Source organism: Molossus molossus, unplaced genomic scaffold (assembly GCF_014108415.1).
Source record: "Molossus molossus isolate mMolMol1 unplaced genomic scaffold, mMolMol1.p scaffold_m16_p_10, whole genome shotgun sequence".
Classification (NCBI taxonomy): Eukaryota; Metazoa; Chordata; class Mammalia; order Chiroptera; family Molossidae; genus Molossus; species Molossus molossus.
The window spans coordinates 3,165,049-3,178,521 of NW_023425345.1; the positions used below are offsets into that span (position 1 = coordinate 3,165,049).

Sequence of the window (13,473 nt, forward strand, 5' to 3'; positions counted from 1 at the left end):
ATAGAATTTATTTATTTTCAGAACTCTTTATCTAAATCCTGATGTTTTTAAATATGCTTTCCTCAAAAACAAAATTACCTAAAGATTTCATTTCAAAGTAATAATTATATGTACTCAGTATGAAGAAGTGAGAGACAATCATAAGGAACAAATAAGAAAATAAAAACACTTTACGCCTTTTAGTTGAAGAAAACTACTGTTACCGTTTTTGACCACATATAGCCAAATTTAAGATAAGGATTTTTCTCAAAACTATCTCCAGGAAAAGAGAGTGGCCTTTAGCAACAAAACTCACATTGGGATCTTTGTCTAGAAATAAAAGACAGAGATTTATTTAAGGGTCTTAGGGGCTTTCCAAACCAGAAACACAACTAAGTAATACCCAGACTGTTCTGAAGACAAAAGAAAAGTTGAGGATTCTTACAGTAAAAATACATTCTTGAGAAGAATCATTTCTGCATTCTTACCCCCTGGGTTGGTCCAAGATGGTCATCATTAGATGTCCTATGGTCTAGACAATGAAACATGTTCTTCTTGAGGTCATTCTAAAGGTTTGGTGTATGCCCAGGCATTCATGTAGAATGCATTGATATACATCCAAGTATTGACATGAGACTGAAAAGTTTAAAAGTTTGTTTCAACTATGGCCAGTTTGGTTCAGCGGTTAGAGTGTCAGCCTGCAGATTGTCTTGGGTTGCAGGTTCAATCTCTGGCCCGGGTCGGGGTTGTGCGGGAGGCAGCCAATTCTCTCTCTCTCTCTCTCTCTCCCCCTCCCCCCCGTCCTCCCTTTCTCTTTCCCTCCCTCCCTCTCCTACCCTCCTCCCATCCCCCAAAAATCCATGGAAAAATATCCTTTGGTAAGGATTAACAACAACAAAAAGTTTAAGTTCCTGGAGTCAGTTAAAACAAGAATAATCATTTTTTTATGCCTAAGCCCACTTTAATAATTTAGAAGCTTGACCATAAGGACTTCATTTTTTTCTTCATTGTATTCCTGACTAATTTTCTTATTTTCAGATTTTCTCTCTTGCAACTTAACATTAAACAACCAATATATTATAGAAGGAATTGACTAGCCTCCAACTACTTTAGTCAATGCTAGGTCATCTCAGTAATCAGAATAGGGGTCATATAAAGAGGTGAATTTAGCCTGGCCACTGTGGCTCAGTGGATGAGCATTGACCCATGCACCAAGAGGTCACTGGTTCAATTCCCGGTCAGGGCACATGCCCACGTTATGGCCCTGATCCCCAGTGGGAGGCATGAAGGAGGTTGCCAATCAGTGTTCTCTCTCATTGATGTCTCTCTCTCTCTCTAACATCAATAAAGAAAAAAAAAAACTAGTCCAGCCGGTGTGGCTCAGTGGTTGAGCGTCGACCCATGCACCAAGAGGTCACTGGTTCGATTCCTGGTCAGGACACATGTCCAGGTTGTGGGCCCGATCTCCAGTGGGGGGCATGCAGGAGGCGGCAAATTGATGTTCTCTCTCATCGATGTTTCTGTCTGTCTCTCTTTCTCTCACTTCCCCTCTCTCTCTAAAATCAATAAAAGGGAAAAAAATTTTTTTTAAAGTGAATTTTCCCTGGTCAGTTTGGCTCAGCGGTTGAGCGTCGGCCTGTGGACCAGAGAGTCACGGGTTCGTTTCCCGCTAGGGGCACGTACCACCAAAAAAAAAAATTTAATTTGCCCTAGCTGGTTTGGCTCAGCGGTTAGAGCATCGGCCTGCAGTCCAGAGAGACCCAAGTTCGGTGTCCGCTAAGGGCACGTACGTTGGTTGCAGTTTGTCCCCGGCCCTGGTTTGGTTGTGCGGGTGGCAACCACTCAATGTGTCCCTTTCAGGTTGATGTTTTTCCCTTCCTCCCTCCCTTCCGATTCCTCCCTCCCTCCCTCCCTCCTCCTCTCTCCCTCCCACTATATCTGAACAAAAATGGAAAAATGTCCTCAGGTGAGGATAAAAAAAAAAAAAGTGAATTTAGCCCAGATTAGTAGTATTCGTTCCTGGAAGCAAAACTGTGTTATACAAGTGGATATTTGTGGCTTGGGGATGAAATGTCCAATGACATTGACATCGTATATGCAGAGAAAAACTGCCGTATTTCAAGTGTGGGTGGAGATGAAGATGGATATGCTTGGGCCAACTGTCCTTAGTTGACTCCAGAAAGTAGCTCTAGTGATTATTAAGACGCATGTCGAAGATAATGGGTAAAAGGATAGAATAAATTTAAAATTCAACATTAAATGTATTGTGTATTTAGAAAAAATTGTTTTCTGTTAACCCTCACTCAAGGATACTTTTCCATTGATTAGATAGAGTGAAAGGGAGAGACAGAGAGAAAGGGAAACATTGATATTAGAGAGACATATCAATTGGTTGCCTCCCCCAGATCAGGGCTGGGGATTGAACCTGCAACCCAGGTATGTGCCCTTGACTGGGAATCGATCCTGAGACCCTTAGGTCCGAGGGCTGACACGTTAACCACTGAGCCAAACAGGCCAGGGCATATTTTGTATTTTTTTTTATTTCCAGTCCTCACCTGAGGATAATTTTCCATTTGTCTTGAAATAGAGTGTGTGTATGGGGAGAGAGAGAGAGAGAAACACGGAAGTGAAAGAGACATATCAACTGGTTGCCTCCCGCACAACCCCTATCAGGGCCCGGGGACAAACTGCAACTGAGGTACATGCCCTTAGCGGGAACCTAACCCGGGACTGTCTGGTCTGCGGGCTGACACTATAACTGCTGAAAAACCTGACCAAGGCAAGAAATCAATACTTTTTAAGTTGTAGAACATTTTTTAGTAGATGAGCAGTTTTAAAGTTAACCATAAAGGAAATTTAAACTCCTTCACATTTTTATAAAGTGAAGCATAGTAATTGAATTGGTTCATGAAAATTTATGGTTCAGTATTCAACTTAAACCTCTTCTGTAACAATCTTCTTTAAATAAGGAACAAAGACACCATAAGTGAATATGTATAAAAGACTAAAACGAGTTTAAATCTGTTTCAGACTTCTGGGCCATTGGGAAGAAGCAGCCCACGATCTAGCCCTTGCATGCAAATTGGATTATGATGAAGATGCAAGTGCAATGCTGAAAGAAGTTCAACCAAGGGTATGTTAAAAGTAGAGAAGGTAAAAGTTATTATTGTAGTGCTCCATGGCTCTCTAGTACTTAGCTCCTGGCAGAAAATTATCTGCAAAATAGGTGCAAAGAAACAAACATTTGGAAGTTATCATCTGTAATCACTAAACTTTGTGCTCAACTCAGGAAATCTCATTAGGTTTTCATGCTTTCATTTTTCATGCTGTATTATAGCAAGCTCTATTACGTTGTTTGAAAGCCTTCTATAAAATTAGAACAAAAAAAAATGAAATGGGGGCAAATAGAATATCTTTTAAATGTGAAACGAGATGGAGTTTTATCTGTCCTTATTTATTATAGGTATATACAGCTACAGTATATAACATGAGGAGCTGTGGTAGTAATGAGTTCAACCTTTTAAAATGATAGTACTGAATCCAAAAGCTAGAATATTATTATAAGATAATTTCTATCTAAAATTATCGGTTAAATTAATTTTAATGCATTCACATGGTAAATCCTTCAGCTTTATGGGAAGTTACACCGCCAAGAATTTACAGTCGTCCTTTGCCACTTTGCACTTCGACATTCGCAACTTCACTCTGTCGCAGTTTTTTCAGATACTATACTATATTTATACTGTATATAGATAAAGAATCATACTTTTTGGAAATGCATTTATCGCGGTAGAGTCTGGAACTGATTAGCCGCAATAAACGAGGGCCAACTGTATTCCCAAAGGTTTTAAGGTGTAGTACATATTTAATTTCACCTAGGTACTACTATTAGATACTTTTCTTTTCATAACAGGGCTAACTCAGCAAAGTTATTTGTGTGAGATAATTCTAGAATATGAGGTTCTTATAATATTACAAATAAGCTTAAGTAATGGTTGAATATGAGTCTCTTATATTTTCTTTATCTCTGAATAAATAATACATTCCAAATATTTGTCATGAGCACTATACCTAGTACCTGGTATGTATATTTTCTCTCCCTAGTTTTTGTAGCATTTATATAAGACTTAACATGTTTTCTCCTCCCCTACTCATTTTATAGATGAGGAAAGTTAAGTATAGTTAGACTGGGAAATAACTGGTATATGTGTTCCCAGTTTCTGCCTTCCCATTGGAAGCATGATACAAGAATTGTCCTGCAATTTGAGAGCTAATTGTCTTCCTTGCCCCGGTTAATTGTTTGAGATTTATAACACTTTTAACTTCAAATCCTAGCTTTTTTCCTGTATTTCACAGTGGGCTTGTTAACGCTTGAGTTATCTCAGGTCTTTTTCTATCAGGTAAATGTGTCATTATTCAGAACTATGTAAACATCTCTCCACAAAGAAAAGTACTTTAACAAAACTGTAGATATGTGTTTACTTCATGTAACTTTTAGAACATTTTTTCTGCGGCTCTTTGTTTCTAGGCTCAGAAAATTGCAGAACATCGGAGAAAGTATGAGCGGAAACGGGAAGAGCGAGAGGTCAAAGAAAGAATGGAAAGGGTTAAGAAGGCTCGGGAAGAACATGAGAGAGCACAGAGGGTAAAGTTTCTATAGCTAAACCATTAAAGGGAAATACAGTAGATTAGAACTTTTAGGATATTATTCTAATTCTTGGCTCTTATTTAATACCACTTGTAGTTTTGAAGGATAATGATAACGGCAGTTTTCTTTCCATTTATTATTTAATTTGTGGAGATACTTGTCTTAACATTTTTTTTTTCTTTATTGATTTTAGGGAGAGAGAGAAACATCAGTGAGACAGAACATCAGTTGGCCACTTCCTGCATGCCCCGCACTGAGAATTTGGCTCATAACCTGGGCATGTGCCCTGACCAGTAATCGAACCGGCAACCTCTTGGTGCATGGGTCGATGCTCAACCACTGAGCCACACTGGTCAGGTTCATTTACTTATTTTTAACATTGCTGAATAAAAGGAGATAAAGTTGTATTATAATTATATAACTTTAAGCCTAATTTTTTCGTCATTTAATATTTTTAAGCATAGTGCTTGATTTGGGGGAGTATAGTTTGTAATCTTCAAAAGTTATTTTCACGTTTCTCTATCTCCTGATGACTTTATAACTGGTTATAAGGGAAGTTTATATTTCTTTTTACTTTGTGTTTAAGAAAATATAAATAAATTGGTAAATCTCTAGTTGTATTTATTGTTGAGATACATAGAGTATGGAAAAGATGAATCAAAAGTCATGGCAGTTTTAGTAAACCAACCATGTGAATTTATTTGGAAATTTAAAAATAATAATAATTTAAGTTTCTTTTTGTTGTTTTTTTTTTGTTGTTGAATCCTCACCTGTGATATATTTTTTCCATTGATTTTTTTTTTTTTTTGGAGAGAGAGAAACATATCAATTGGTTACCTCCCACATGCTCCCTGACTGACCAGGGCAAGTATCAAACCTGCAACTACATGCTCTTGACTGAAAATTGAACCCATGACACCCGTTGGTGCACAAGCTTATGTTATACTCAAATCACTGAGCAGAGTTTAGCTTTTATAAGCATGGACAGACATATCAGTATTGTAAATTACTTTCCAGGGTTTTTTTTCTTATTTCTTACCCGAGTAGAAGTAAAACGCTACTTAAAATCATTATCAAAAGTAATGCTCATTTGATAAATCTAATTGGAAATTTTGGGGGTTATGATATGGAGTGTATTCTTTAGTTCATTATTGCCATTTGAAGTTTTTCATTTCTGTAAGTCCTCTGACTACCTTGTTTTACTATTTTTTATATGAGTCTATGTGGATAGGGTAGGGGTGGACAGCAGGACTTTTTCCCTACCTGTTACATAATTTATTTTTTCTGTTAAAGGAAGAAGAAGCCAGACGACAATCAGGAGCTCAGTATGGCTCTTTTCCAGGTATTTTAAAGAAAAATTAAACCTATTAGTATTGTAAATAATTGGAGATTATTCTGATTTGAGGGCTCTGATATATCTACTTAATACTTAGTTCCTGGGACACTAAAGAATCTTTCAAATGTTAGTTTCTAGGAAGATTCAATCTAATAAAAGTTGTATGTTAGTGGGAATACAGTATATTGTTTTCCTCACACTTTGAGCAGTATGCTTTATTTTTTTAATCCTTACCCAAGGATACTTGTCTGTTCATCTTCAGATAGAGAGAGAGAGAGATCGACATGAGAGGGACACATCGACTGGTTGCCTCCCACACGACCCCGACCAGGGCTGGGGATGAACTGCAACCAAGGTACGTGCCCTTGACTGGAATAGAACCCTTGACTCATTGGTCCGTGGGCCGACGCTCTACCTGCTGAACCAAACTGGCCAGGGTGAGCAGTATACTTTTAAAAAAATAGCTGACATTTACTGAAGCCTAAGCATTGTACCTTTATTAAAAGACTATAACAAATGATTGTGATGGATTCAAAGTATTTCTAAATATTTATAATGAAATTTTGTCCATTGATATTTATGAGATAATAGGAAAAATGCTGGAGTTATTAATATTAAACACAAAAAATGTTTTAAGTCCAGTGTAAAAATAATACACACTCTTTCCTTTCTTTTAACTGTCAAGTGATCTGAAATTACTAGCAATGAAAAGCCTTGAATGATACCATAGTTCTACATAATACAGGTAAAAAGAGCTATTAAAGGACACTCAGAAAATAAATGACTACTTCTTGAATGAGGCAGTATGAAATTTAATAAAAACCAGGAAGATGTATTTTTTAAATCATATTTCTAATGGGGAACCAGTTCTTTAATAGTAACCATTTTTTACCCTGGCTGGTTTTGTTCAGCGATTAGAGCGTCAGCCTGCGGTCCTGAGAGACCCGGGTTCGGTTCCCGCTAAGGGCGTGTACCTTAGTTGCAGTTTGTCCCCACCCTGGTTGGTCGTGCAGGTGGCAGCCACTCGATATGTCCCTTTCACGTCAATGTTTCTCTCTGTCTATCTCGTCCTCTCTCTCCCTCCCACTCTATCTGAACAAAAAATGGAAAAATGTCCTCGGGTGAGGATTAAAAAATTAACCATTTTTCTCTTATGGAGAAAGAGAGGCAGCTATACACAAGTTACACTTATATGCCACTGGCTAAAAATGGCAACCTGTGTTCTGAAATGTCATGTGCCAAGCTACTAAAAAAGAACATATATTGAGGATGACTTGTGTTCGGAGAAAAGGCAAGAAAATTTTATGTCAGATACCTTTGTTTTATTAATTTATTTTTTTGTGATACATGCCCCTAGTGGGAACCGAACTCAGGACTCTCTGATCCACAGGTCGACACTCAACCACTGAGCCAAACTGGCCAGGACCAGATAGATACCTTTGTTTTAGAAAATGACCACTAATGTGTACTAGTTCTAGAGATTTTTTTTTTATCCTCACCCGAGAACATTTTTCCATTTTTTGTTCAGATAGAGTGGGAGGGGGAGAGAGGAAGAGAGAGAGAAAACATCAACGTGAAAGGGACACATCGAGTGGCTGCCACCCACACGGCCAACCAGGGCCGGGGACAGACTGCAACCAAGGTATGCGCCCTGAGCGGAAACCGAACCTGGGTCTCTCTGGACCGCAGGCCGACGCTCTAACCGCTTAGCCAAACCAGCCAGGGCTAGCAGGCTAATTTTTAAGTTGATAATTTTACATGTCCCTTAAATTATGTTATAAATATCCAAGTGGCCCTTGGCACAAAAAGGATTCCCAGCCCTGTGTTTAGTGAATCTTTTTTTTTTTTTAATCTTTTTTTTTCTATCCTCACCCAAGGACATTTTTTCATTTTTTGTACAGATGGAGTGGGAGGGAGAGAGAGGAAGAGAGAGAGAGAGAGAGAAACATTGACGTGAAAGGGACACATCGAGTGGTTGCCACCCGCACGACCAACCAGGGCCGGGGACAAACTGCAACCGAGGTACATGCCCTTAACGGGAACCGAACCCGGGTCTCTCTAGACCGCAGGCCGACGCTCTAACCGCTGAGCCAAACCGGCCAGGGCTAATCTTTTTTTTAATCTTCATCTAAGGACATGTTCATTGATTTTTAGAGATGGGGGAAGGGAGAGAGAGAAACATCAGTGTGAGAGAAACATTGAAACATGTGCCCCAACCAGGACAGAGGATGGAACCTGCAAACTAGGGTATGAGCCCTGGCTGGGAATTGAACCCAAGACCTTTTGGGTTAGCTGGTATTGATTTTGAGGAACTTATATGGCCCATGGGCCAGACGTTTCCCATCCCTCCTCTATAGGATTGGACATTTACGTTGACATTACTGATTAAAATAACACACGTGTACATGCACTGGCCAGGTCCAAACCTGTAGAGAATTTTTAATAAGAGTTTATTTGAGCCCTGGCCGGTTTGGCTCAGCGGTTAGAGCGTCGGCCTGCGGTCCCGAGAGACCCGGGTTTGGTTCCCGCTAAGGGCACGTACCTCGGTTGCAGTTTGTCCCCGGCCCTGGTTGGTCGTGTGGGTGGCAGCCACTCGATGTGTCCCTTTGACATCGATGTTTCCCTCTCTCTCTCTCTCTTCCTCTCCCTCTGTCTGTACAAAAAATGGAAAAATGTCCTCGGATGAGGATAAAAAAAAAAAAGAGTTTATTTGAGCCAAAACTGATGACAGTTGCTGGAAAGCATTATCTCAAATGCTTTGGAGAATGACTCTTTTGCAGTTTCTTTTATGCATTTGAAATTAAGGAGGGAATATTACATGAAGCTGGAGAAAAGCAAGATGGGTTTTGGATTATAAGAGAGTTAACAAGATTATGTGCTTTCTTGTGGGTGGTTGCTACTTATTTCAAAGGTGTGTTAACCTAGATGCACAAAAACTGTGGACAGGGCTGGTTTAAGGCAGAGATAAACCTTTTGCTAAAGAAGTATATGCCTCAGCCTATTCACTCACCATGGCCTGCCCCATTAGGAATTTATAATCCAATCACCCTGTGAAGTTAACTTTCTATAAATCCCTTTTTCATCCATAGTAGAAAATAGTATACTATTAGATTACTTGGGAATTTGGTTGGTGTCTATACAGTTTTTTCATTTATTTTTGTAGGTGGCTTTCCTGGGGGAATGCCTGGAATGGGAGGAGGCATGCCTGGAATGGCAGGAATGCCTGGACTCAATGAAATTCTTAGTGATCCAGAGGTTCTTGCAGCCATGCAGGTAAGACTTAGTAAAACAGAGTGGAACTTTATATGTGTCACTAAGGCATTTCTTTCATAATTCTGTTTGGGGACAAAGGTTACTTTGTTAGCCAAGTTTTATTGATCTGAATTACCAGATAGCTAACTATGCACTGGTGATACTGATTTTCTTTCAGAATGAGTAGCTTAAATTTTTGTTTTTTAAAGATTTTTTTAAAGAGAGGAAGGGGGAGAGAGAGAGAGAAACATTGACATAAGAGTGACAGATTGCTTAGCTGCCTCCTGTATGCCCTTTACTGGGGATCAAACCCAAAACTTGGGCATGTGCCCTGACTGGGAATTGAACCAGCAACCCTTTGGTGCACTGGATGACACCCAACCAACTGAGCCACACCAGCCAGGTTGCTTAAATTTTTAAAAATTGGTTTATAGGAAATACTTTGTAATGGTTGATAATTATATCTAATTGTCCTTTTCTTTGTATCAAGAGTGTATATGATTTTTTATTAAAGTGACATAATTGGCCCTGGCCAGTTTGGCTTAGCGGTTAGAGCGTCGGCCTGCGGTCCAGAGAGACCCGGGTTCGGTTCCCGCTAAGGGCACGTACTTCGGTTGTAGTTTGTCCCCGGCCCTGGTTGGTCATGCGGGTGGCAGCCACTCGATGTGTCCCTTCACGTCGATGTTTCTCTCTCTCTCTCTCTCCCTTCCTCTCTCTCCCTCCCACTCTATCTGTACAAAAAATGGAAAAGTATCCTCGGGTGAGGATAAAAAAAACAAACAAAAACAAATAAAGTGACATAATTGAGTTTGACTTTGAAGTGCATGTTAATAATATTTATATTTCAGGGATTTGTCCAGATCCCAAGTAACTCAGCCATGACAAAATTATAGGTCTAAATACATAGATAGGATTTAAGGTAATACATTTGTTGACTCATACAATTTTTGTTGTTGTTAATCCTCACCTGAGGATCTTTTCCCATTGATTTTTAGAGAGGGGGGGAAGGGGGGAGAAACGCAATGTGAGAGGGACACGTTGACTAATTGCCTCTCACATGACCCCAACCAGGGCCAGGGATTGATCCCGCAATCCAGGTATGTGCCCTTGACTGGGAATCGAACCTGTGACCCTTTGGTCCTCAGGCCAACACACAAACCACTGAGCCAAGCTGGCCAGGGTGACTCAGAGAATGTTTAAATACTTAAAAAAAAACCTTACTTTGCAGGATCCAGAAGTTATGGTGGCCTTCCAGGATGTGGCTCAGAACCCAGCAAATATGTCTAAATATCAGAGCAACCCAAAGGTTATGAATCTCATCAGTAAATTGTCAGCCAAATTTGGAGGTCAAGCATAATGCCCCTCTAACAGATAAAGCCCTTGCTGAGGAAAAGCAACTTGGATCACCCAATGGATGTCGCAATAATACAAACCAGTGTACCTCTGACCTTCTCATGAAGAAAGCTGGGGTGCTTTGAAGAGAATCCCTACCCCTCTGACCCAAATGCAGCTGTAACATTTTACAGTGGTTTACCATTACGGTATTTGTTCAGATAATGTTTTCCTACTAGGAATTACAAAGTTTAAACACTTTTAAACCTTAAAAATATTTAAAAAAAAACAAAAGGGTATGTTAAACCCTACATTTTTCTTTACTAATCATTTTGGTGTTTTCTTTTGAATTAATTGGGCAAAAGATACTTCAGTATGGAAGATTTATTGCTCAATTTGAGCAAAATGAAAGTTTATTAGTGGGAAGCAAATATAACATTTAACTAGATAAAGTTTGAGTTGGATATATGGTTACCTCAGTACCTCAGTAACCATATATTGTAACCATTTTGATTTCTCTCTTTAGATGCTTTATTTTTTAAGAAATGATTTATTTCAATAAAACTACTGGGACTACCAGTAGAGCAGCAGGACCTGGGTAGGGACTGGAAGTACTAGGCAGGGCAGCAGCAATCTTACTACATTTTTATAGAACACGTACGCTTATGCAGATGCATTTAAATCTTACACTGTGGTGAAGGGATAATTTGTATAATGCTGTGGTGGAGTTGGATTACTTAGCTCTGTTCTTGTCTGATATAAAATATAAATGTTTCATATTTCCACATAGGGGAAATAAGGGAATACTTTTCTTTTTATATTTCTATGTTTAAAATTACCATTTCTGGTCAAAAAATGCCTCTTTGAGCTTTCTACTTGTTTTTACATTTTTCTTCCCCTTATCCTTGGACTAGAGAGTCCTTTTTCACTAGCATCATCACTGCTATCATTCACAGCATAATCGTGAGAGCCTATTTAATGCTGGGTTTAATTTAATATGTAATACATGTAGTGACTGTGTGGGGTAATACCTGTAACAGCTGTAGCTTCCTACTTGGCCAAGAGATTTCATATTTAAGTGTTAGATTTCTACTTCAGTGAAATCCTATTGAAAGATGGTGGAAGGAAGGATTCCCTTTGGTGTTTGTTTTTCTGCTTAGGAAATACTAATTGGCTTTATCTTTGTATTTTGGAGAGAGTATGAGGTTGAAATAATTGAGATACATAGAAGGGAACCTAAGTTTTTGATCCAGCATGAATGATAAAAATGATATCCATGGTTTTTTACTGTAGATTGTCGGTATTGTAAAAGATTCATTGTTCTCCTGTGCAACTCTTAAATACTGCAACCCTATTGCCACCTCTTTCCCTCTCCAAGAATAAAGAAAAGGATAAATTTTCTGTTGTACATTCAATTCCTATATTAAATAAGACTAAGTCCAGACACTGTACCAGGAATTTCTAGGTTTTTACCTAGAAATTAAAATTCTGTTTAAAAGCAGTTTCAAGGGATGAGGCCTTATGTACTTTCCTTATTTGAAGAATCAGTGGTGAGAACAGTAAATAAATTCAATGGAATATATTTTTGAAATGGCACGTATCTGAAATCATAAGTCAGTTCAGGTTCTAATCCTTTGCTGTACACAAGCAGATAAAAATTCATCTGTTAAAATAAATGAAAAAAGGCTGTATGCTAATTGAGCATGCTTTTTAAACCCTTTAAAAATACTCAGCATATAAACTAGCGTTTGAATTTGCCCGTGTTCTTTTTGTTAATGTGTGTTCTTTTTCTCAAAATTTCCAGTGGATGCTGTGAATAAATCCAGAAGACCAGTTGCTTTTGAATTCCTTATTTGGTTTGATTTACTTAACTATACATTACCTAAGTACATTCTAATATTGCAAATATTAACCATAAATCGATAAAAGTATAATTGGTCTTATGTATTCTGTGCTTTTAGACTTTTAAGTTCCACAAATAAAAACTACTTTCATTTTCATAGAAACTCAATATCATTTATAAACAGAAGTGTTCTTTCTTGTGTTAATAATGCTGTAAGAAGGAAAAGTAGTTTTTTTCATGTTTAAAAAAATATAGTTATTGGATGTTTCTAGGTACATTCAAAATAAAGTATGGCTTCAAACTGGATATTGACTCCCCCACCCCCCACTTGTCCCCCAGCACATGTTCCATTTCTTTTGTCTCTAGCACTCATCTTGTTATTTACTGGGCATAGTAGACTTCAGATTATAAAGTACTGTTAACAAGGATCCACAAAAATACATTAGCCTATGTCAGTAATTTCCAACCTTTTCATCTCATGGCACACACAAAATACTAAAATTCTGCACACCAAAATATTCTTTGCCTATCTGACAAAAAAGTAGGTATAATTTTTATTGATTTACAAAAAGGAAAATAATAGTAATTACCTACCCTTTTTGCTCCAAAGTGACTTTTGAAAATCAGGTACCTATACTTGTATATAAGGATGCCTTGCCCTGGCCGGTTTGGCTCAGCGGTTAAGAGTGTCGGCCTGCGGTCCGGAGAGACCCGGGTTCGGTTCCCGCTAAGGGCACGTACCTCGGTTGCAGTTTGTCCCCGGCCCTGGTTGGTCGTGCGGGTGGCAGCCACTCAATGTGTCCCTTCACATCGATGTTTCTCTCTCTCTCTCCCTTCCTCTCTCCCTCCCACTCTATCTGTACAAAAAATGGAAAAATATCCTCGGGTGAGGATAAAAAAAAAAAAGGATGCCTTGTTCCAAGAGTTAATCAATCAGATGCAACCTTATTATGCAGTGTGACCAATAAAATGCAACTCTGTTATATGACCTATATATTTATGGTTCAATGCAGGGCATTCACACCATTGTTGTGTTCGCTGTTGTCATTTTCAGATTTGACCATCTAAGGCAGTGGTTCTCAA

General features: G+C 38.7%; 1 protein-coding gene across 1 annotated transcript in view; it reads left to right on the forward strand.

Annotated features, from left to right (window-relative positions):
* ST13 (ST13 Hsp70 interacting protein) overlaps positions 1–10,983 on the forward strand; it is a 36,059-nt gene extending 25,076 nt beyond the window's left edge. Inside the window, exons 8-12 of the mRNA XM_036251017.1 lie at positions 3,010–3,112; positions 4,508–4,624; positions 5,921–5,969; positions 9,127–9,236; positions 10,444–10,983. Of these exons, the coding sequence (XP_036106910.1) occupies positions 3,010–3,112; positions 4,508–4,624; positions 5,921–5,969; positions 9,127–9,236; positions 10,444–10,572 (508 nt within the window). The 3' untranslated portion in view covers positions 10,573–10,983. The remainder of the gene's footprint in view (positions 1–3,009; positions 3,113–4,507; positions 4,625–5,920; positions 5,970–9,126; positions 9,237–10,443) is intronic.
* The last annotated feature ends 2,490 nt before the right edge of the window (positions 10,984–13,473 follow it).